At 43.5% G+C, this 24,200-nt stretch overlaps 2 protein-coding genes across 4 annotated transcripts in view; one reads left to right on the forward strand and one right to left on the reverse strand.

Moving 5' to 3' along the window:
- Window positions 1–3,057: 3,057 nt before the first annotated feature.
- On the forward strand, window positions 3,058–5,438 carry ccni2 (cyclin I family, member 2). The gene is made up of 5 exons (XM_076751045.1): window positions 3,058–3,171; window positions 3,881–4,037; window positions 4,532–4,666; window positions 4,956–5,030; window positions 5,181–5,438. Exons 2-5 carry the CDS (start codon window positions 3,924–3,926, stop codon window positions 5,436–5,438), a joined length of 582 nt encoding a protein of 193 aa, XP_076607160.1. The 5' UTR covers window positions 3,058–3,171; window positions 3,881–3,923.
- The window catches only part of septin8a (septin 8a), a 38,793-nt gene continuing 19,726 nt past the window's right edge, over window positions 5,134–24,200 (reverse strand). The window contains exons 7-10 of one of the 3 annotated variants that reach the window (XM_076751040.1): window positions 17,916–18,084; window positions 17,691–17,823; window positions 17,146–17,315; window positions 5,134–9,227 (exon numbers count right to left, since the gene is read on the reverse strand). In XM_076751040.1, the coding sequence (XP_076607155.1) occupies window positions 9,059–9,227; window positions 17,146–17,315; window positions 17,691–17,823; window positions 17,916–18,084 (641 nt within the window). In that variant the 3' untranslated portion in view covers window positions 5,134–9,058. Of the gene's footprint in view, window positions 9,228–13,829; window positions 15,031–17,145; window positions 17,316–17,690; window positions 17,824–17,915; window positions 18,085–24,200 lie in introns of those variants that run through there. The other 2 variants (XM_076751041.1, XM_076751042.1) reach the window with 2 other exon arrangements.

Genomic DNA, 24,200 nt, shown 5'->3' on the forward strand with positions numbered 1-24,200 from the left:
AAGGCCCTGAAAACAGCAGACAGTCATTGGCTGCAACCAAATATTAAATGATGACTCCATTTAGCCTAATTTGTAATACTTTCTGTCCTAAAACTGGGGGACAATGTATAGAAAGCGCTAAAATGATCGCATTGTTCATGCAATGTGGATGCAAACACCCTGAGGCAAAGAGCTCAGTGCCATCTCAATACAGAAACATCAGAATTCAAATACTTACAGCCTGCTTTGTGTGTAAAACAGTATGTACAGTATGTCTCCATAAACTCACCTTTCTAGTCTGAAAAACGAAAGGCCTTGCACTAATTACAGGTAAATTATCGTATGTATCGCTGCCATTTGTGAGCTTTTCATTGATTTCCGTTGAGAAATCCTTTGTTCATTTGCTCCTTTCTACAAGGAGGTCAAAGGTCAGGGTCAGCTACACAAAGAAGCCCCACTTCAACAGATTCTTAACATCGCTCACGGACATTTGAAAAGGGCAAACAAAGTAGTGATTAACTAAATAACGTGTGCTCACCTTCGAACCCACCCACCCTGAAACAAAGACATCCTCATGATCAGAAACCTGGCAGACTCAATGAGAGCTCAGAGGTTAACACACACAAAAAAAACAATAACGCAATCATCCACCCCTGTTGTGAGAACCATGTGAAATGGTTATTGGCTGCAATTCATCAAATCCTACCGCCAGCAGTGACATATTGATGAATGCTCTCATCCCAATGCTGGTTGTCAGTGGCTAAAGACGAAGAGAGTCACAAAGCAAATTTCTGTGAGAGTTCTTACCGTCATAGAAATGAATAGAGATTTTTCTTTATCTACAGTTCTTTAAAAAATCCCAGAAAAGTTTAATTATACACTAAACAGTATCTTGCTTAAAAAGGCCCATATAATGTGTGGTGCACTGCATTAAAACCAGATCAAACTGAATAAAAACAACCATTAAGTAAAAGACCACCATCATCAGTGTGTTTGTGCTGATTAATTCTTCTAACCAACTGTGCTACAAACAGATTTTGGGGAGCAAAAGGGAAAACAAGCAACTGTTTAAAAAAAAAAAAAAAAAAAAGACATTGAGCAATACTGAGTCAAGGATTGCAACAGCCTCCAGTGTTGTAATCTCAGCTCTGGTATCTGTTTTGTTATTTTGGCTGTGGTGAAGGTTTGAGGTTTTAGTTTCATTATCAGTTGAGATGGCATTGAATTTAGTTTAAAACTGAGCTGTGGGCCCCTGCTGACTGACCCCGGGCACAAGTTGCACAGATATCTACTGAAGATAGCTGCAGCCCATTCTGTCTCATCATACCACTTTGTAGTCTGATGGTGAAGCTCACTGTAGTGTCAGCTGGGAGATGTATGAGAGTTTGCCATGTTTCACACGTTAGGTGTTTTACTGATAACCTTATGTTAATTCATCGTAAAACACACTTCATTCAAACTTGACAGAAACAAAATAAAACTCACCAAAGCCGTCTTGTCTTTCCAGTGTTAGAACAATCACCAGCTCTGGCACCAGTCCTCTGGTGCTCCAAGCTCTCGGCCAGGGCAGACTCCAGTCAGCTAATAGGGCCACTAGCTGCACGGCTAACTGAGCTAACAGCATCAGGTAGCTGCAGCCAAAGATAGAGCATCAGTTCGCAGTGATTCTGCTGATGCTGCCCTCTGTTTGTTTGGAGTGACCTTTGACAGGTGACCAGTTCTTACACATTATGCCTTTAAGACAGATAAGGTGAAATGGGGGCCCTGGACTAAGGTGGTGCACAGTATACTAAAGTTTGTCCAGTCAGCCTCATGCAGGTTCAACTGTGCTAGCAGTGCTAATGCTAATCTAAATCTTTGCTTCATCAGTTCTTTCACATGGTGGACATTTTGACCTACAAACAGCACTCTAGTTTCCCATTAGTCCTGTCAGTGAGCCACAGCACCAATGCTCTGCACCTGGCATGTGTTATTAATAAAACCTGAGCTTTCTACCCTACAGCTAGACTAAAACCTGAAAGTGAAATCAAAGACAGCACAGAGGTGAGGCTGCAGGATCGTACCTGCTCTCACAGGGAGGTTTGGTGGGCCGTGCCATGAGCAAAACCAGCCCGCACTGCAAAAAGTAAGATAGAATAAAGCAAGGTAGCATATGATTGCTTTTTGTCTGGCAAGTTAAATCTTCTTACCAGGTGGTTTTTATGTGAGAGCATTTCACTTCTTTCAAGCTTTTCTGTCCCTAATTACCTTAATAAGATTATAACTTATTACTCAGATTCTATGACTGAATTTCCAGAATTATAAAGATGTTTGAGCATCACTGACAAGTACAAAACTGCTTTGTCAAAGACATAATTTCTTTAAATCCAGACAAATGTGCTTGTTTTTAAACTGAGCCGACTACTTTTAAGATAACTGTGCGACTACATGTTTTTACTTGTTATAAAAAAAAGGACTTGACCTCTTTTAAATCTGGCTGTTTTGATGCAAATGAAAGTAGCATCCATAAGAAAATGATCCACTTCAAGATTTATCTCTGCAGCGATGAGTGAATTATCCTGATTCAAATCCTGGAAGTTATTAATTTCTAAGAAGCATCATCCTGCCTGAGAAACAGTCAGTCTGCAGCAGAGTGATGGCTGCTGCTGGACTTGCACTGTGGATGAATTCACATAAAAAAAAAAAAAAAAAGGAAACATGTCGAAATACTTGAACATATTTTTGGGACACACAACAGAAATCTTCCATTTCCAGTGAAAGCTCGACCATTTTGTGTGCGGGGTCCCGTATGTCTGACCCACTAACACATTTCTGTTTAATAGACGGAGTGACGTCACTGAGGGGGCGGGGTCTGGTGCGTTCAAAACACAGCCTGCCCTCAATCCTCCCTGAGTCTGCGCTTCCTGCCTCTTTTTTTTTGCGCTTATTTGTGCCACCGTCCCAGTTATTTGGATTAATTGGCGCTCTTTTCGCCTGTTTTATTTGCTCTTTTTAATATAATGCGGCTGTTTCGCGATCATTCACTCCAAAACGCGTTTCTTCACGAGATTGTCTTCTCTGACAGCATCCGACTGTTGTTTGTTTGTTTGCTGCTTTCGGTGAATATGGACTAGTTGGGGGATTAAAAAAAAAACAAAAAACGTATAAATGCACCTGCCGTCCGGGAGATATCCTGCCTTCGAAATCGATCAGGTAAGAGCGCGCGAGCAAAGAAAGGCAACAAACGCAAAGAGGAAGACAAATGTTTTCTGGCTGCAGCAGCAACTGTGCAGGAGGCTGCAGCAGCTGCAGCCCATTATCCCGCCTGGATCCTGTGTTTGTGCGTTGGTTCACCCGCGACAGATGAAAACGAAGTCACTACTAGTTATTGAAGCACTTTGCATGTGAGTGCAGTCCCTCATCCTGCGCTGCGTGCGTGCACGCACAGTCTGAAAAATGGCGATGTTGTTTGTCAGACTGGTCTATTTCCTGCTGCATTCTTGGCTCTTTCAGCTGCTCTGATCAACTGTTTGCCAGATTACAACTAACAGGCGCCCAAAACTGACTAAATATACAGAGTGAAATTAGTTTAAACCAGTCTGAGATTTACAGGAGCTGTTGAAGTTGCTGTTTTGTGATGCATTTAAGAGTCCTGAACTTTTCTGTCTATTAAAACCTTTTGTGTTGGCTTACCTCTTAGTTATATTTAGCTCTCAAAACGGAAACCCAGATTTAGACCTTGCATCCTCATCAAATCTTTCAAAATGCAGGTAAAATGAGCTGAATCAACCTTCAAGAGACCCTTAATCTATATGACGTGCGTGTGCATGTCTTATCAGATGATTTTAAGGGATGTTTTGTTCAGTGTAAGCCAGTCTGTGCCTGTCGTTACCTTATCTGTCTCTTCCTCCTCCTCCATCAGGTGTGCGTGCCCTGGGTGCAGCCTGGCCTCTGCTGTGGTGGCGATGAAGAACCCAGGAGCCGTGGAGAGCAGTCGGCTGGTCCTCCTGCTGGAGGCGGCCCTGGTGAGGGAGGCTCGCCTGTGGAAGGTACCGGTCTTCAAGAATGGATGCATCCAGGTGAGAGACGTGCACGTGTGCGTGTACAGAAGGTCATTTTGCATCTCCAGCTGGATTAAAGGTGCTAAATGTTACAGTTATTTTCAGATGTAGGTAACTCTGAACATTGAATGTCTAAAGTAAGAGCATAGAATCAGCGAGAAAAGGGGATTAACAGTAAAAGGTGAAGCTGAGATATCATAATTGGCATTAGACCTCCCACAGTGGTCCATTAATTTAATGAAAGTGATATCTAAAAGTCATTACGTCTATGTGTTAAATGATGTACATCTGTAATGCTCCAATTTGAAATGTACAGTGGAGACACAAGCCAGAACTCAGCACCAAGGCCTTTCAGGCTCGGAGAAGCTCAGGTTATGGGAAGCTTCATGTTACGGCTTGTTCATGTCCCATTGTGTCAAAGGTGGATTTGACTCCTCAAAACACAGTTATAAAAACGCCCGACCTGTAATCTTTCACATATTAACCAATGGCTGTCTCCTCTAACCGCTCAGGGCGCTGACATCTCTTTGTCCCAACACCAAGAAATGATCTTTTGGCTGGGAGACATGAGCAGGCTGTTCCAGTTCTGTCCAGAGACCTTTGCACTGGGAGTCTGCGTCCTCAACCGCCTGCTGTCCTCGGTCAAGGTAGACGGCTGCAACGTATGATAATGGTTTCCAGCCAGTGTTCTGTATCTAAAATCCCCATGACTGAAAAACCTGCACAAACAGCAGCTACACAACTTCAAGCATTAACTTAGTGACTGGTTTGTCCTTGGCTGCACTTTCAGAGATGATGGCGGTGCAGATCCGTCCACTCAGTGGGACCAAAAGAAACACAAGAATAATTATCCTATTAAAGGACTCAAATCACCACTAAAATAGATCAAAAATCTGATCATTTCCCAAACTCACTCTCTTGATTTTCTTTTTTTAGGCCCAACCAAAATACCTGAAATGCATTGCTTTTACCTCATTGGTCCTGGCTGCCAAAATCAACGAGGAAGATGAGGTAAGATCTCAGCAATCGCGTGCTTAAAGACTGCTTGAATTTTACTGTACAAACCCTGAGAATACAGCCTTTAAACAAAAAAAAGACGCCCGGGTCAACGCTACTTCAAAACAATACGTTTATTTGCTTCCCTTTGTGTCTGTTAAACAGGTAATAGGCTCTGTTAAAGACCTGGTTGTGCAGAGCGGATGCAACTTTTCAACAGCAGAGATTCTTCGCATGGAGAGGATCATTCTCGACAAGCTGCACTGGGACTTGTACACCGCAACACCAGTCGACTTCATTCACATAGTAAGTCAGAATTCAGCAGATAGACAGGCAGGCAAAACAGGGTTTTTCTTTTTCTCTTTTTTTTGTTGTTTTTTGTTTGTTTTAACTGGACCTGAGCGGCAGAGCGCTTCAGAGTGAGCTGGCTTTGAAATGCTCCGTGAATTCAGGTCCTGGTCTTGCCTTAAAATACACAGCAGTACAAAAGCACACATTAAACCATCATGCTTGCATCATGTTTGCTTCAAGATGGTGTGTTTTTTGAGCCCTCACACCCTCCCCCCCCCCCTTCACCCCCACAGTAAAGAATTGGTCCTAGTAGAGATTGTGCATTTATTTGATTAGACTCATTGTGCCCATTACTATTATTATTATTATTATTATAAACTCCACTCAGTCCTGTTTGGAGTGTGTCCTTCACTTTTTTTGTAGCCAAGAAGGGAAATTAAAACATGCTTTTCTCTAATGCAAAACATAAAATCAAAGAGTCTCATTAGAGGATATGTTCAATTTACATGTGGTTTTCCAATATATCAGAATAAAATCGACTAAAATATAGGTAAATATCGGGTGATGTAATAATAATATGATATTTAATATGTTGTCTTAAAACAGTCTAATTCTGAAAAGTCATTTTATTGTCTGTGCACACTTTACTCAGTAGTTTGGACAGATGGGATAAATCCCCTTAAATAACTGCTAACCCTAAAAATCACTGCTTTAGTGCCACGTCATCGTTTAAATGCTAAGTAAAAGTTTGTTTCCTCTCTAAAAGGTTTTCCACGTCAGCTCTCTGCAGCTTCAGTGCAAAAGCGACATGACCGGACAAACCCAAGTTACAGAATAACCCAGGCCAGTTACCAGGTGTCTGTGTATGTGGGGCAAAAAGCAGCAAAGACGCATTTCAGCATGTCTGAATAGAGCTGTATGAGATTCCTCGAACCACGTAAGACCGCATTAGCAAGCTGCCAGCAAAATAACAGGCGTGTTGCATATCAGGCCAAGGCACTTCTGACTAACTCTTACCCGCAGCCCTACAGTGGACACCCAGACCCCCCAGAAACAGACGATTTAGGTCATTAGCGCATCTCGAACATGCTGTGAGTTGTTAAAACAAAAAGGTTTGTCTTTGTTAAGAATCGCACGCTGTGTCGCTCCATTTATGGCACAATATTGTTTCGCAGCACTGAGCTGTTTACAGTAGTTTCATCGTTAAACCCTCACACGTAATTGCCTAAAGCCTGAACAACTGTCAACAAACACACACATCATTTAGGTCCCATCATGCTGTTGGGCCCTGGGCTATATTCATAACGCTGTGAACAAGGAGCCATCCACGATTTAATCATTGAAGATCAGTGAATTTACCGCCAAGGCAACAGGTTGAGCAGGTGTTGGCGGGCTTCGCGGAGGGCTGGGTGATATTCAGCATCTATAATTAAACTGTAAACACGGCTGTTGTTAGTAGGTTTTAGCCACACTAGCAGCACGGCGTCATGATCGCAGTGTCGGTCCACAGCTTTGGTCCGGCTCTGATATCTCAACAACATTTGGATGAACTGTGGAATCCGGTCCAGATGTCCACATTTCCCAGATGATGAAGTCTAATGATCAGCCGCAGCACAAAAAAACCTGGTTTTCAGCCAAATATCTCAACAGCTGTGAGCTGGTGGTGGTTCACACACTGACGCCCCCCTCAGGATGAACTGTGATCACTTTACATATAATGCACTATAATCACGTTTTAATTCATATCATTAATATGAACAGACATTACGGCGCAGTATGATTATCCTATGATACAAGTCAAGTCAGGATCGATCATATCTCCCAGCCCAAGGTTTCACATTATCAGAAGAAATGAGACTTCGTGCTCGCAGGGCAGAAACTCCCCCTGTGTTCAAACGCAGCAGCTGGATGCTGTTATGAATACAGCCCGTTGTTTTCTTGACAGGAATAATTTACCACTTTGAATTGATCCGCACTTTTCAAAGTATTTCCATTGAGACAGCTTCTTCAGTTTCAGAGAAGATTGATTTGCTTCCTGAAAAACTGCCTCCCCGTTGATTTGCATCATGCGCTCTGTGAGTAATCTCATCCCAAACCAGACCAACGGACGACCTACAGCCTAAGATTTGCTTGTGATGGTGAAATTGGTGGAGGACTGATACCAAAAAGCAGCTTGGCACATTTGGACTGAGCTGAACTGATTCAGTGTCTTCTGCTAAACGAAACATGGCACTTTCTCCGACTGTGTCTGAGCGGTGTCGTCAGTTTACCGTGTGTGGAGCTGCTGTGAGCCTGTTGTCGTCCTAGCGCTTCACTTTATTACAAAAAATCCAAGACTTTTAAAATAAAGAGACATAATGTAGTAAAAAAAACTCAAAAAAATAAAGACATTTTCTCTTCTTATACTATTCAAATAAATACTTTTTAGCTATTCTGTATCTCACATTTACATTCCCCCTGCCCTGGATTTCCTTTCCTACATAAAGTGTTTTATGTCTAGAAAACAGCAATCAAGAAAATCTAGCGGTAATTTGTCACAGACGCGCCACCATGACACTTTGATATGATTAAATAAGAGGATTTAAAGAGATGCCTCGCCATCATCCCTCAATAAGCTTCAACGTCCGAGTCAAACTCCTTGGAAAAGCCGGGTCAGCAGCGCGGCGCTCAGGTTGAATTAAAAACACAATTGTCCTCGTTTGCTACATCAGCCTGAATTTCCTACATTTCCAAAAAATGGAGCAGAGGTGGAAAACTTGAGACGTTAAGTTTTAAGACGTGTTTGAGGGATCTCTTTTTGACTTTGGCACCACGTTGCCGAATCTGCCTCTCAGTGAACTCCACTTTCCTTTATAAACCCATGGCTTATGTTTGCTACAGAGTCAGAGACAAGCTAAAGCAAATGAGCTAAACGTGAGTGAAAGACCGGAACAAATGTTCGAAGAATGTGTTATTTTTCAGAATCTATTGTGATTTTTCTTCACCGGGAAATAGTTTTTTAGCTTTCTTCATCTAAACCAAAGGGCAGAGCTAGCTAGCCTGAGCCCCTTGGTTTCAGTGAAGCTAGCTAACAAGCTGTTAGCGGGTCTTTTCTCAGCACTGCGTGACAAGAGTGCAAAGAAATCGTCTAAATTTCAAATCCAAAGCGTCCTTTTTAACATTGAGCCCCCCCACTCGGGTTGTGATTTACAGTTCCTGCCTACGGATGGGAACACAGAAAAGCACTGCACGTACGATACAATACGAACAAGGTTACTATGATTCCTCAGGCAGACAGGTGGGTCTTCAGTCAGTCGTAAAAACCTGATTCTCCACCTGCTGCTCAGCGTCCTCCTGCAGGGAGCTTCAGGTTCACGGTAGCTTTTAATGCAGGAATGAAGACGTGAGCAGAGGAGAGAGTCACAGACTGCAAGGTGACGGCGTTCAGGTGGATGAGATGAAGTTTGGGTCAAAGGGGTGAATGATGTGCTGACCTTTTTGTCAGATATGTGTGTTTGGATGATAAATGCACCGGCGTCTTTGATGTTGATATGATTTATCAAATAGAGGTAAAGGGATGATGGACAATGAGACAACAATGACATCATTATGCTAACGTTTTGGTCTCGTTCCTCTTCATCTCTCCGCTCCTCTCCGGTCCAGTTCCACGCCTTGCTCGTCTCCGGCCACCCTCACCTCGTTCCGTCCATCGGGCTCGGCTCCGGCTGGGGTCCGGCAACAGACCCCGGCTTGCTTCCCGCCGGGCCGGGGCATCAGAAGAGGCCTGCGGGCTTCCAGGTGGCGCTGTGGACCAGGCAGGTGCAGCACTGTATGGCCTGCCACCAGCTTTGGCAGTTCAAGGGCTCCACGTTGGCTTTGGCCATCATCACTTTGGAGCTGGAGGCGCTCACGCCCGACTGGTTCTCCGTCTTCACCGACCTGCTGAAGAAAGCACAAGTAAGAGAAAAGCACAGGCCTGATAGGAAGGCCTTTCCTCTGTGATTATCGTCAGATATACTGGAATCTGCAATTTTAATCTGGGTTTTTTTATTTGTTTTTGACTAGACAAAGAAAAAAAGACCCAGACTTAGTTAAAATAAGTGTTTTCCTTATTAAAATGAAAATCAGACTGAATTGACTCGTCTGCCTCTGTGTGCAACGAAGAAGAGCACCTGCAAGGCTCCAACTATGGTGTAGTTTTTACATAGAAATATAAACAGAAATACATGGCAGTATTGTACAGTTGTAAGCGATTTCACTGAGCTTGAGTGGATCGCTTTGGGTGAAGGCACATTCAGGTGTTGAAATGAGGCTCTGTGCTGCACAGACACACATCTTTGGTTAAAGACGCTGCTTCCAGGAGCGTCTTTAATCACAGTGAGGAAATAAAAGAAGCGATTTTAGTTAACTTTGCCACAGAAGTCTACAGTGTTAAAACCTTGTGCCACTGCAGAAACAGAAAACGGTGGACAGTGTTGGATCACATCCTCTGAGAGGTAAACTGTGGTTGGTTCTAGTTCCAGCCTGCAGCGTCTGACCCATCTGGATGTCTTTGCTCTCCCAGGTTGATAGCGGCGAGTTCATCCACTGCAAAGAGACGGTGGACGAGTACCTGCACAGCCTGGAGTTCTCCCTGCCGGCCAACGCCGTCTACATCTTGGACAGCGCCCAGATCCAGGACGAGGAGCGGGCCTGGAGCCCCACGTGGCGCCTCAGGCAGGCCAGGAGGGGGCGGGAGGGCGACGAGCAGGGGGACTGCGACGAGTATTACGACGGTTTTAGGTGTTTGTACAGCGAGGAGACGACTCCGGGGGCGGAGGGGAACGATGTTGTGGGTCTGCAGAAAAACGTGTCGCCCTGCCCGCCGCTGCACCCCGCTGTCAATTAGCCTGAGGTTCATTCACACCGCCCACCTCTTACAAGTGCACAGTGCTCCCATTTCACAGTGAGAATGTTGGAAATACTGTAATTCAGCACGTCTTAGGGCCTCAGCTGTAAGTTTTACAGGGTACTGAAGTAACTGACTTAAGCCTAGCCCACATGTACACGAGTATTTTCCAAAATGTATATTTCTCTATGTGTTTTGGCCGTTGGTCCACACACAAATGCAGTTTTAGGTCAATGAAAACAGCTTTTGGAAACTCTTTCCAGGGCGAAGATGTTCAGAAACTCCCTTTGCAGTGTTGTTGTAAGGAGGAGTTTTTGCCTTGTGACGTTATCGCCTGTGTTTGCATGAGGAGGCTTTGTGCCATGAGGACGTGGCCAAAACACTGCAGGTTCTAACAGGACGTCTTGCATGTCGACACAAACACGTACAGTCACTCTTCCACTTTCATGAGGCGTTTAAATGCATTAAGGAGGTCACTGCTACATAATCCAACACTCCTGTAATAAATAAATGTGCAGTCATAATTTAGCAGTTTGACCTCTTGTTGCAGGTAGCCTAATGGTAGTAGCTTTTTTTTTCCAGGCTTCTGATTGGCCCAAACGGCTGTAGGGTTCGGCTCATATCGCCACCTGTTGGAAATACTCGTGTACGTTTGGTCCAGGCGTTGACTCCATTGATACGTTTAAATATTGGCTTAAAACGTTTAAGAAAAGGCAGAATCTTGTTCTCTATGGCTGGCCTGAGGTCAGATTTAGATATTGTTTTAGTCTCTACTGTGCACTTGTCTACACCCAAATGTGAATCTGGATGCGTGTATGGATCAGCGTTGGAGTTAACCTCTCACTCTGATGCTATAACTCGTTCTGTGTCGGCAGCTGAGGAGAAAACGTGGGGTTATAGTCGAGCCTGACTGAGCTGAGGGTTGAATGTTTCTCCTTGGTACAGAGTTACTGGTCCATTAAGTTCTCTGCTTATTATTATTAATGTCATTTCTTTCTCCTTTTTTAACCTACCTGTCCTTTACATCCACCACAAATCGTTTTAAGTCGGAGGTGGAGGAGGAGAATTGGGCAGTTGTGTGTGTTTTTTATGAGTGTGGTTGAGGCCAAGAGTGGCTTTTCTTATGTCTGAGAGTTGATCCTGGTTTTGTTTGTGAGGTGCGTTGGTGCTCAGGTTCCCCAGGTAACCCAACATAGCACTTTGAGATTAAGACAAGCTTTTTTAAATGCAAATAATTCTATTTTTTCACAACCTTTTTTATTATTATTATTTTAATCTCTTACTTACTTGTACTAAACATTTTTGTGCTGTGTTAAAGTGTTTATTTACCAGTTATTTACAGAAGCTACATTTCACAAAAAAAAAAGCTTTAATTTCGTGATTAAATGCTGCAGATGTTTTTATTTCATTAATCCTTTCACCTGTGTTGATTTTTGCTTTATGCAATTGTTGTTACATATCAAACCAGCACCTTTTGGGAGATTAGTTCAACACTAGAGCAGAATGACTAAATGATTACCTGATCAGTAATCCAGCGTCGATGTTCTCCTTTAAATTTTCAATGTTTTTTCTTATTAACATGCTGAATGAGAGCGCCAATAACCCCACAGGACTGATGTTGAAGTATTGGGATGAAAATGTCCTGTTTTCTTTTGTAAATACCTCCTCGTTAGCTTCATCATGACACCGACATGTGAACTGAAGCGGTGACAAATTATGTTTCAATTTAAAGTGTGTTTAACGTTGGCGGATACGCGAACACGGGGTCCAAACAGCTGAAGCCAACAGACTTTGATTTTCATTCTTTGACTCCAGGCTGCTGAAATAGTTTGCTGTGTTCAGAGAGAGGCCAGCAATGTTATCTATAATGTGAACTGGTTACTGCGTTTTCTCAACGGCAAAGTCTGCTTCCATTCATCCAGGCAAGCTGGATGCAACACCAGTGACCAATGTACAGGTTTCATTTTGGATCATATTTCTCCATTTACTGAGGCAGCTATACCTTATTGTCTGATCAACCACAGAAATAAAGCTACGACTTCAAAAGTCGGAAGTGTCCCTCTCTGGTTTGTCGTTCAAAAGGATGTCCTCGAGCGAGCTACTGAGGTCTATATTGTTCTTGTAAAGCTCAAATTATGCTGACATGCAAGACTAAAAGCTTGAAAATGAAAATAAAATCTGACGGTGTGAAAGTAAAAACAGCGTCTGCAGCCCACTGCTCATCTCTGCTTGAGGTTAGCAGCCCGAGGCTACATTAGCTGCTACTACTGTAACACATCTGAATCTCTGACTCTTAGCAGTGGAGTTGCATTGTGGGTATTGTAGTTTGTTGGGTTTTTTTTTTAACTGTCCATTGCAATTCTGACTATATTGCAGAAGAGCAATGCTAAACCAGTGGAGTAACCTTTATGTCAGAATCATGACTGCAATTAGGTGACTGTGATTATAAATTAGATTATGACTGTTTGTTTGCCCTGTGACTTGAGTGTACTTGTCTGTGGTTACAAACTTACCAAACACATCAGCCTTTGTCATGCAAGTTCCCGTTTGACTACAGCACTATACCGTACCTCAAGCCCAGCAGTCTCAGTGTGCACCACCATGTTGTCCTATATGTAGAACAGGCTGTCAGAGAGCCATTATCAGCGAGCTTTGTTAGCAGAGTGCTGCTGTTCGACAGGATAGCGAGAACAGAGAGCTCTGAACAGATTGTACTGCTGGATGAGGTCCAGTGAGCCCTGCAGGTGGTGGACAGAATAATAATAGCGCTGGCAGATCCTTCACAGTAAACAGAAAACCATTACTATGGGAAGATCTCAATACTGGGCCATGACTTCCTCTGTCTGTGTTCAGTGAGCCACAGACCCTCTGTGCTGCTATATAAACGTAATACAGGAAGTGGTAGTAAATAAACTTAGAGTGGCTGAAGGACGACACCGTGACAGTCGATTATTTGAGGAAATAATTGGCAGATTAATTTGGTCAAGGCGAATGTAAAAACTACTGTCAGTGTTTCAATGGACGAGCATTAAAAATTAGCTAAACCTTGTCTGGAAACTCCTAACACAACCCACACGATCCAATCCATGCTGCTAGCTGAGAGGAGCGTGAAGCGAGGAGGCCGTGTGGTTTTTAAACAGACCAACAGCTGCAGTTTGTGTTAACACGCATACTGTATACACACACACACACACACACACACAAACACACAGACGCCACTCACAAGCACGTCGTTAACCAACATCATCTCCCTTTCACACACGCTTCCTCCACAGTCAACAAATGTCACATATTTCTTTTTTCCCCACACACTTCTTACTCTCCACCTTCAGCAAATGCACTGCAAACGTGCCATCTTTCACGCACACACACACACACACATACGCACCCAGCTGAGGTCAGCAGCAGGAAGGAGTGTGTGCAGACAGAGCAAACATGGGGTCCGCCAAGCAAGAAACGCTGCGTCTCAAGCTGACAGCTGTTTGGGTTACAGTTGAGACCGGCAGCCTGTGAGTGTTGTCTTTGTGAGTGTGTGTGTGTGTGTGTGTGTGTGTGAGGGAATAAGTGTCTTCACCTGCCTGTGTTTCACTTTCATCTCCCTCCCGGATGAATATCATCCAACAAACCACGGCAGAGACACACATCAAAGTCGGGGGGGGGGGGGGGGGTTTGCATTTATTTCCAACGACAGACAGTAAATACAGCTGCTCTCTTCTCTCCATCTCTGAGTGTAAACTCTTCTACAGCGAGCTGAGGCTGGTACGTTTTCCTGAATCCTCTGTGTGTGTGTGTGTGCGTGTGCGTGCATATACTGGCTTCATGTTGTGTCCACTGTCACAACACTCACATCAAGGCGCTCACTCATGGTTTACAATAAAGTTACATCATGTATGGACAATGTACACCGTCATATGTGCTTCTTACAATAATACCATATTCAAAAACTAGTACATTATTGCATATTAAGCTGGGTAAGCTCTAGAAAATATTCACATACATTTATTGAGTTAATACGAAACAGCACCAGAATATTGCATACGTTTCTTTGAAAACTTAAGACTAAGTTTTAAGTTGTCAGTACCGATGTATATGCAGTGATATATACAGTATACAGGTACTCAGTTTTATTGCTTGACATAGCGCTATTTAAATGGATTATTTGGGCTCACTTGATACTTTATTCTACTGTGAAATGTACTAAATGCTCATGATTACAAAAAGGTTAACAGACACGCCACAGCTGGACATTTCAAACCGCTCAGGTGTTTTAAAAACTTTCGGAGAGGCTTGATTTGACGGATCGGTCCGTCGTTTAAATGCCACTCCGATAAAATCGAGCACGTCCTGTTTGTTTCTGAAAAATACATCTTGAACGGTTTCAAATGGCCGCCGTGTTACACTGCAGTACCCGAACGTTTTCGAGGGCTTGAACCTCTCGTTTCTGCGTGGATAGCTGATGGCAAAACATAAAAAAACAAACAAACAAACAAAAAAAACAACAGAAAATCTCTGAATCACAACATAGAAAAACAAAATGCATATATATAAAAGTGTCCAAAAAAAAAAAAAAACAAGCCATAGAATGAAAGATCCTGAATAAATGAGATGCCCACTGCTTTCCTCATTATCTTTCACTCTATTTTTTTTATTTTTTTTGCTCCCCTGTGGCTTCACCATCATCATCATCATCATCATCATCATCATCCTCAGTGTCTTTGGTCCATGTGCACAATGTCAAGATGGAATGTCAAAACTAAACAAACAGACAAACTAAATGAGCAGGTGTTGTCGTTGCAATGGTGGTGGAGGACAAATCCATGGTCGTGTGTGGGAGGGTATACAGCGCCCATAAATTAACTGAAAAACAATGACAAACAATAAACAAAATAAATTAAATGAAGAAACAATTGATTTGTGGAAATAATGAATTACTGACAAATACTTGAGCTCCACAGACGACCAATAAGGCAGCGATGAAGCAGAGAGGAGCTGCGGTTAAAGGGCAGTGCTTGTTGTTAGTGAGAAGAATAGTACGACAGCGGGTGGGGGGGGGGGGTGGCCTCTAAAATGCTCCATCGCATCTGGAATGAACTTCAGCATCAACATGTTCCCTCGAGTGTGTCTGTGCAGTCGCCTTCACAAAACCACAAAATGGAAGCTCGCTCCCCCGCAGCAGCCCTGACGGCACAGTGCGTGGGCTGCCACAAGATGGAGCCACACGTCCTCCGATACCTTCTCAGAGTTCGAGCCTCAGACGGTGTGACTCAGACTAAATTAACTACAAGTCATGCATAGTTCACGCTGCACATTAGCATACGTTTTCAGATCATTTCCAACCTCCCAGACAGCTGCTAGCTTCAGTTACTGTGAGCACAGCTTCAAGATTTACCTGCAGAGACTCAAAACTCGCTTTGAGATGCATCAACATTGTATATTTACAGTGGTCTCCCCTTTTCTAGGGGTCGCTGAGGGGGGCCTGGCCTTCAATCAGGGTCCTAATTCATCCAAAAAGTTGTTGGATGGGTTTGAGGGTGCAAATCAATCCAGTTCCTGCTCACCAAACTTAAAAAAAACATTTCTTTATGGAGGTCTGATGAACAGGTCTGTCCACATACTTTTGGCCACATAGTGTACATTGTTGCTAAATCAAAACCAGAAGAAGCTGACCGTTTCCTGAAGGTGCATTCAAGCACTTTTTAAACTACTGTAAAGTGCATCACCACACAATAAAAAGAGTGTTTCTACAAGAAAAGTACAACCCTGGTTCCAAATAAGTCTGTATAAAATTCTAATAAAAACAGAATGCAGCCATTTGCAAACAAGCTGTTTTGGCCAACAATGGGTTTATGAAGTGTTCCTGAGCCCATGCAGTAATATCCTTTATACAATCATGTGTTCACAAAGTGGTGAACCTCGCTCCATCCTCACTTGTGAATGGCTGAGCCTTTCCAGGATGCTCCTTTCATACCCATCATGACACCATCACCTGTTAGCAATCAGCCTGTTTACCTGTGGAATGTTCCAAACAGGTGTTTTTGGAGCGTTCCACATCTTTCCCAGTCTTGTTTGAATGCTGGCATCAAATTCAGAATAGGCACAAAACATCAAATATATTGTCTTTGTAGTGCAGAGTTTTGTCAAAAAGGCCAAATTAATCACATTCTGTTTTATTCATGTTTTACACAGCATCCAAATGTTTTTAGACTTAAACGCTGATGATTGCATGATGTTCATGAACCCATCACATGATGTTGGCTGCAATGGGTGACTGAATAATGGGTCTGCTACATGTCTATGTGGGATGAAAAGAAACCAACAGCTGCCTGGGAGATGAAAAATAAATATAGAGACTGGAAAATAGTCTGCAGTACAGTGAAATATACATGATGATACATATAGGGCCTATGTTGCAGTGTGTGTGTGTGTGTATGTGCACCATCAGCATTCACCTATTGAAAATCAGCTTTGTACCGTGTGAGCTGCATTCGGCATCACCTATTTATAAGCTCGGCTTTCGATTGCCTCTGCGAGTGAGCTCAGTGGCTCCTCCCTGAACATCCTGAATAATTAGAGCGAGGCAAAAGGAAGGAGTGAAAGGACAGGAAATGTTAAGCCTGGGCAGGACAAAAGGGGAGGAAGTTTCCTTAGCACATGCCAGGCCGTTATAATAGCTGAAATGCTTGCGTGTTGGAGATAGGTCGACAACTGCACAGCAGCGTCAGTGAAAGGCTCGCTGATGTGACACGGCAGAGAGCGAACCTCCCGCTTTAAGACTTGTAACAGAGGTTAGAAAGCAAAAGGAGAAGGAATGAGAGAAGCAAGAGGAGCTAGAGTAGAAAAAAGGAAGTCATTTCAGGATTTAAGGCACAGAATGAAAAGACAACGGGATTAGCTCAAGAGAGGAAAAAGCAGCTTCCTGCCACGGAGAGAAGAATGAGGCGAGTGAGTGATGGAAAGGAGGGATTGGCTTACTTTTTCTTGTCCTTGTCTTTCTTGAGCGGCTGAGATAAGGAGAGCGTCTCGGCTGCCACCTTCTTCCTGTTGAAGGCATTCATCTCCTCTTCCAGGTCCCTCCGCTTCTCCTCCACCTTCCTCTTCTCCTCCTGGTGCATCCGCTTCAGCTGCTCGAACTTGTCGTGCAGCTGCGAGGGAGGAGACGAGGGTGGTGACGGTGGGACGGGACGGGACGGGGACAGAGGGGAGACAACAGATTTGAGGACAGACGGGTAAAAGGAAAATCACCTGCATCTCTTATTTCACATATGATGGCACCTTCTCGCGTACTATCATGTACTTATGCTTACTGCACTGACTGAAGTGATGTAAAACTGTCATGCTGCGCAGGATTTTTTGTGTTTTTGTGCACACTGAAGAGCAATGACACGTTCTGTATATCTCAGTACACAGTGATCTGCACACACCAGACAGCACAGGCCTGCTTATTGTCTAGTGTCATCCAAAAAAAATAAATACTGTACATACTGTAATTTTACTCTGCTGGTCTACACTAGACTGACCTCTCTCTCCTTTTCTTTCAGCTCCGCTTCTGTCTCTTTTACTTTGTTGACAAACATCTGTCGCATTTCCTCCTCTTTGCGCTGCAGGTCCCCCAAGAACTCTTTCCTCTTGGCCTCATACGTCTCTTGAAGACTGCAGAGCAGGAAAGACAGGACAGAGTGAGAACACACAGGAGAAGATTCGGGGTTGAGACTCGACATGTGAGGGTCTCTCCGGCTCTCCACCTGAATGGCTGGCTGTCGGGATCTGTATCTTTGAAGCCCATCTCCTCCAGCTTACAGCGTCGGTACAGCTCGTAGTGGCGGGCGTGGGTCTGCTCCCTCAGATCCTCCATGTTGACCCTGATCAGCATCTCTCTGAGCTTCACGAAGTCGCAGTGGCTCTCATTCTCGACTGGAGGGAAAACACACACACACCAGAATCAGGACAGCAGCTGGGGTTCAGGTGATCATCTTGGTTATTAGTTATGGTAAACTGGTGTTGACTGGTTTTGGTTGTGCTAATGAGACAGAGTCGGAGCTACAAATGTGCAGTCATGTCTCGCTTCTCGCTTTCATCCTGTGGCGAGCTGTCTTTTTCACCGCTTCCAACTTCTTTTAACAGCCCATCTGTCGCCCCGTTAGCCTCCCCTCCTCTTCCATTTCTCTCTCCAAAGCAGAAAATCACATCACTGGTCTGCATAAAATCACATTTGGCATTTGTGAATTAAACCAAATCCATCGCATTTTGCCATCAAGCAGGAGACGATGAATTGGAGATATGCTGCACTTTATTTTTCTACTGGAGCAACTTTGACAACTTCACTTAGGTTTCATGACTGATTGACTCTCCTGGTTAGATGAAATCACGGTGGAGAAAGGGCAGGAAGTGTTTCCTGCCAGACAGACTGACAGCAGAGGGGTGGGGGGGGGATCTGCCCTGGGCAACATTTCCATTCTGGTGAAGTCTTTTTACTCATAGGTCACTTTATTCACTCCATCGCAACAATACGGGCTGTTCTGGAGATTAAAACACTGATTTTTTGGTATTGTTAGAGGCCAGAAAAAAGCTTGATGTGGGCGGGGGTGCCTGAATGTGGACTGAACCCATCTGTACTATGAATCAATCATGTGGTCTTTGAGAATGAGGTCTGGATAAAGTGGGTCATAATATGGCAATACATATGCCGCTAACAGTCAGCGTCAGCCTCGGGGTCTCTGCAGGACTCACTAGGTTACGTTTAGCACTTGAAAATGAGGCCTGGAATTATTTATTGTTATATCACATTTTTTCAGTTCCCAATGATGTAATTAATTAATCACACAATCCACAGTCGCACCCCTCTTTAAGTTTATGTCAGTCGTGTCTCTCAACAGCCTGCAATCGCTTAACATATTTTAACGAACATTACAGACTTTATGGGAGACTTTAGCTCATTAAAGCTAAGACGTTAATGCATTTTAAGGCCTGAGTTCAGTGCTTTTTGAGACAGATACCCTGCAGCCAGAATCATTTCTGCTGGCTCTCCTCTTTTGTTCTCATCAAGAAAAGAAAAAAATCACTCCTCTCTTTCCAAATAAACTTTCCCCTTCTTGACGTTATTTTTCCCTTTATTGACAGACTTGATAATATCTTCATAGTCTATGTGGAAACTTGGAAAACTGCTAATTATTTGATATGCTCAATCTCCTCCAAAAATTCAAAGCACTAAAAACCTGGAGCTTAACTTAGAGCAGCTGTGGTCTCGGGTATAACTTGATACATCAGCCGGCTAATTGAGGGAAAACTAGAATGTCTCGTTAAAACGGACGTGTGTTGTCAAAGGGAAAACTTTCCCTTTCAGGAAGTTAATGCGATCAACCTGTTAGCAATCCTCAAGAAAGACACTACAAAGAGCTTTTCTGTTGTCTCAGATGTGGTGTGTGCAGAGTGAAGGCACGTGCAGAGCGAAGGCACGTGCCCTTTCAGGGGCTGGAGCATATGTCATGAAGCCCGGGGTAGCCGTGGAGGAGGATGGGATATATGTTGTGTTTAAATGCCACCACAAGCTGTGAGCTCTGTGGATGTAAAGACAGCAATGATTACACTGAAAAAGCCCAATTAGCATGGCATTTAGCTTCTCCTGGTGGAAAATGCTGGGAAAGCAGCCTGCAGTGTACGATAGCAAACCACAATGTGGCATAAAGAAATGCAACACAACAGTCAAAGCGGCTGCACAACCCAAACATCCCACTCAAAGAAATACGGCTTTCCTTCATTATGCGAGGATAGAAGAAGCAAGTGAATGAGCACGAGCGAACTTTGGGAGCCAAAATACTTTTTAAAAAGATGTGAAATCGCAGCAGTGATGCAGCTGTCTGAATCGTTTACTCTTGATTTTTACTCAAATTTGCTGGTTGACCGCACATCAAAAGTGGGAATCTACGAGTGAAAAACAGAAACGAGCTGCTCTCCAGGGCTGCATCCAGGCTACTGAAATGGCCTGTTCATTTGGCGTCTAATAGTCTCTCTGTACTGGCCCCCCACTGAGGGCTGAATGAGGGCCAATCCCCTGACTGACTGCAGCACTGAGCCCTCAAGATATCAGAGCACAGGGCTCTGCAGAAACCCACACACACACACACACACACACACACACACACACAAACAGACCAGCATGACAGCAGAAACATACAGAAAACACACAAACAGAAGAGAACAAGGGAGATAAGAAGAAAGGCTGCAAATAAATCTGCAGTGTTCAAAAATGAAAGGAAATAGACAAACGTGTAAAAATAAAAATACATGAAAACAGCATGTCGCAGACAGACTGGTCAGCTGCTCTGAAACAACGACGACATGGTGAATAATGTTACCTTATCTGGTAGATTTGTGTAAGATATGAGCAAAATTTACATAAAATATAAAACAAGACTCAGAGCCTACAGCCATACGAGCGGCTCTGTGAGGCTGATAATTAGCAGCTATAATGCTTGCTAATTAGCACTAAACACAAACTACAGCTGAGGCTGATGCGAATCTTATTAGTTTTGAAAGTATCCAGTCATAAATCAAAGTGTAAATCTTTGACCCGATGCTGGCGCTGGATGAAAGTCAGATAATTACCCTGAGGGGGACATGAATGTGTGCACCAAACTTCATGGCTATCCATGTGATAAAAATGATGCTGTACTCTAAAGGAAATCAGAAACAATTGAGAAAGAAAAGCAAATTCAGAGATCAATAACGTCCATGTTCCCATACAAACAGCCGCTACAATGTGCGTACACAGTTGTACAAACAGTAGCTCGAGGGGTCTGAGGGGTCTGCTATATGTCACAGATGTCTGGAGTTCAGAGATAACAGAGCATCAAGATCCTGAGGGAAGATATAAACACGCACGCACACACGCACACACACACGCACACGCACACACGCGCACACACACACACAAAGCTCCTTCAATTACTCTTTTTATCAGCAGACAGTCCTCCCTCTGTCTTCTTTCAAGTCCATGGAAATTTCCCATGGCTCTTCGAGAGGTTACCATAACCCATCTCTGTGACATCTGGCATCTCCAAACTGTTTCCACTGACACAGACCTTCCTTTCAGTCGCCCAAGTGTAGTAAAACACTGAAACCTCTGTCCTCTTCTGCCCTGTGTCCTCAGATACTGTGACAAAGTGTGTTGTGCGAACGGTGAGGAGCCATCAGTTTGCAAGTAGGCCTGACTTAAAGCAAAGCAGCTCGCTTGTATCGAGTCCCATCAGTCCAGATTTTGGTTGTTAGGCAGAGACGGACGTGGCTGATAAGATAACTAAATGTACAAAAAACAAAACAGAATAAAACAAAATCGAGGAACATTTTTGTCCCTGCAGTGTATCATTCGCTGTTCACATCCACAATAGCCACATTAACATGGAGCCTAATGTTCTGATTCTAATCATTTTAAAAGCACAAACACAATGAAAAACGTCAATATAAACACCTCAGTCAGAATAAAAAATGAAATTTCAAAGGGATGCATGAACAGATCAAAGAAAACCTGTGCCATGTAACTATTTAACCTGATTACTTCCTGGCTGCGATCTCTCTGCACAAGCCCTCCCTAAATGTGTGGGAACGCTCGTTTCTCCACGTCCAAAACATGACGGCTTCCAGCTGAACTGGACCTCTGGAGAGTTTGTTAATGATAAAAATCTCTTAAAGAACTTAAGAGCAACACAATAACAGCAAGCAGCGCGCTAAACAAACAGACAGCCATCTGCACGGAGCTGATCACACATGTGCCAAAGAGATACTGCTGAATGGGCTGATGCTGGAAGGTAGCCGCTGAGGAAGCCGATCGCCTGATGTATTCACCGCGTTTGTGCATGTCACACAGTCGTCCTGATTAAAAGCGTCAGTGCATGTAAACACCAGGCTGTATTACATCACGTCGTGTAAACAGCTGTCCTGAAATCTTCAATCAGAATGAAAACAAGTGTGCATATAACAAACGTCAGCCTCTTCTCTAGAAATAATATTTATATCTGAAGACGCTCCTGTGCTCATTTTCGCACAGCCTCAACGATGGAATATGACAACAAGCACCTTAGTCCACCGATGTTTCATGAATGAAAAGCCCAAACTATTTATTTAATGAAACATCTGGCATTTTATATGTAAAGACTTAGTTGTTGTCCAATGTTGTTCTAATGAAGTGGTATCCAGCATTAGTGAGGGCTGCCTCCAATCTTGTTTTCATTTTGGGTCATGTGAAAGTCTTGTGTTTACGTAAGAATCAGGTATCGTGCTTTTATGAATCTTTCTACTGCTTTTCCTCTTGACAGTCATGTTTTCTTGCCATTCTACAGTCAGCCTCAAGACCTGTTTTCAACTAATATCAACTATCCGTTAACTGCTGCTGAAGAATGACAAAATAAGAGACAAATCGATAAGAAATGAGCTGACGGTAAAGACGAGACCACTTTTTGCAGATGGCACGATTCTGTCTGTTAGTGGACTGGACTATAGCTTCACGGTGACTGATGGAGTCCACAGGAATCCGTCCCCAGGAGACACACCACAGGCTTTATAAATAACCATAGTGTGTCCTCTGAGGGTTGGGGAATGAGAGTGGTCAGTGGATAATGGAGAGAGGAAAGGAAGCGAGGGTGAGGACACAAGAGCAGTAAACTGAGGAAAGGAAGGAATGAGATCTTAACTCCCATCTGAGCTGTAATATTCTCACAGCATGACTCTGTGCGACATTATTAAATTAAAATGTTTACTCCAATTGACAAGGCACGAGGGAATGAGCTGTGGGAAAAGATCCCAGGATCCCTGATACAATAAGTGACATCTGCATGGAAAACGCATGCATGCAAACATGCAGGCACACGTGCACTCGCACACAAAGGCAGAGAAACATACTGTACATGCATGCAAAGAAAGACAAGTACAGTAATACATACACACAGACACAAACTGGCAATATCCCCAAACAGTCTCTGCCCACTCGCCCTTCATTTCACAGTGTCACTCTGCATGAAGTCACACTCGCAGCTGCGGAGGGCACTCCGCATTAAGAGGGAGGGTATAAATAAACAGGCAAACTGTGGGACGCACGCAACACTCTGCCATGAGCAGGAGAGCCGCTTTTACAATGGATCCTGATGGACGCCTCACTGAGTTATATGATGTGTCATTTCTCCGTGAGCGCAAAACATCCTCAAAACAAGCAGCATGTGGTATAAAACAGACCATACCCTGTTTTTCTGCATCCGTGAAAAGACAGTGATGATACAATGATACTTGCAATGTGGAAAGGAGGACGTTAATTATATATTATTCCTCCATTCGGCTGCATGTGCGCTTCTGTGTGGGGTTGAGTGGTGTTTGGTGAATCTTTTCTGGACTGATTATTTTCTTGATTGTTCGCCTGCTTGATGAGAAATCAAAAAGTAGTGAAGGATTATGAAAAGATCTCACTGCCCAAGTCTTCAAATTGCCTCATTTGTCTGACAAAACAAGGGTAAAAAAAGGCACAAAGTCCTCACATCTGAGAAGGAAAACCAAGGAAATGGGCATTTTTGCTGAAAAGAAAAAAAAAAAGGAATCAGATAATAGTTGCAGAGAGAGCAGAGCGAGGCTGCAGGGGCCGGAGAGACACTGTGTCATGTACTTCCTCAAAAATGATTGACCCATGACCAATTTCACACACATTCACAATGCAATAAATTCATATTATGGCCTCATAAAGACTGTAACACAATTAATGTACATTGTGCCTTGAGGCGTTCAAATGATGTATCACTCCACCTCTTTTACCTATTTAATACCTGCAACCTACCGACCAGCCAGCAACTAGTGGACAAACAAACTGAGCAGCATCATCTGATTTACACAGGACGAAAATGAATCTCATGGTTTCGTATGTGCAAACGCTGTTCGGCTGTGAAATACTGCATATTGTAAGGACAATGACAGAAACAACTGATGTTCAAGGCCTTTCTGTTCAGGGGAAGTCGTGACTGAAACCACACAGAGACAGATCAGCAATGTTCTCA

The sequence above is a fragment of the Chaetodon auriga genome, chromosome 15 (genome assembly GCF_051107435.1).
Source record: "Chaetodon auriga isolate fChaAug3 chromosome 15, fChaAug3.hap1, whole genome shotgun sequence".
Taxonomy (NCBI): Eukaryota; Metazoa; Chordata; class Actinopteri; order Chaetodontiformes; family Chaetodontidae; genus Chaetodon; species Chaetodon auriga.

Excerpts from the sequence above, each read along its gene's own strand:
- ccni2 (XM_076751045.1), top strand. The coding sequence starts at position 3,924 with ATGAAGAACCCAGGAGCCGTGGAGAGCAGTCGGCTGGTCCTCCTGCTG. Across the intron at positions 4,038-4,531 it reads TCAAGAATGGATGCATCCAG|GGCGCTGACATCTCTTTGTC; the intron begins GTGAGAGACGTG and ends CTAACCGCTCAG. Across the intron at positions 4,667-4,955 it reads GCCTGCTGTCCTCGGTCAAG|GCCCAACCAAAATACCTGAA; the intron begins GTAGACGGCTGC and ends TTCTTTTTTTAG.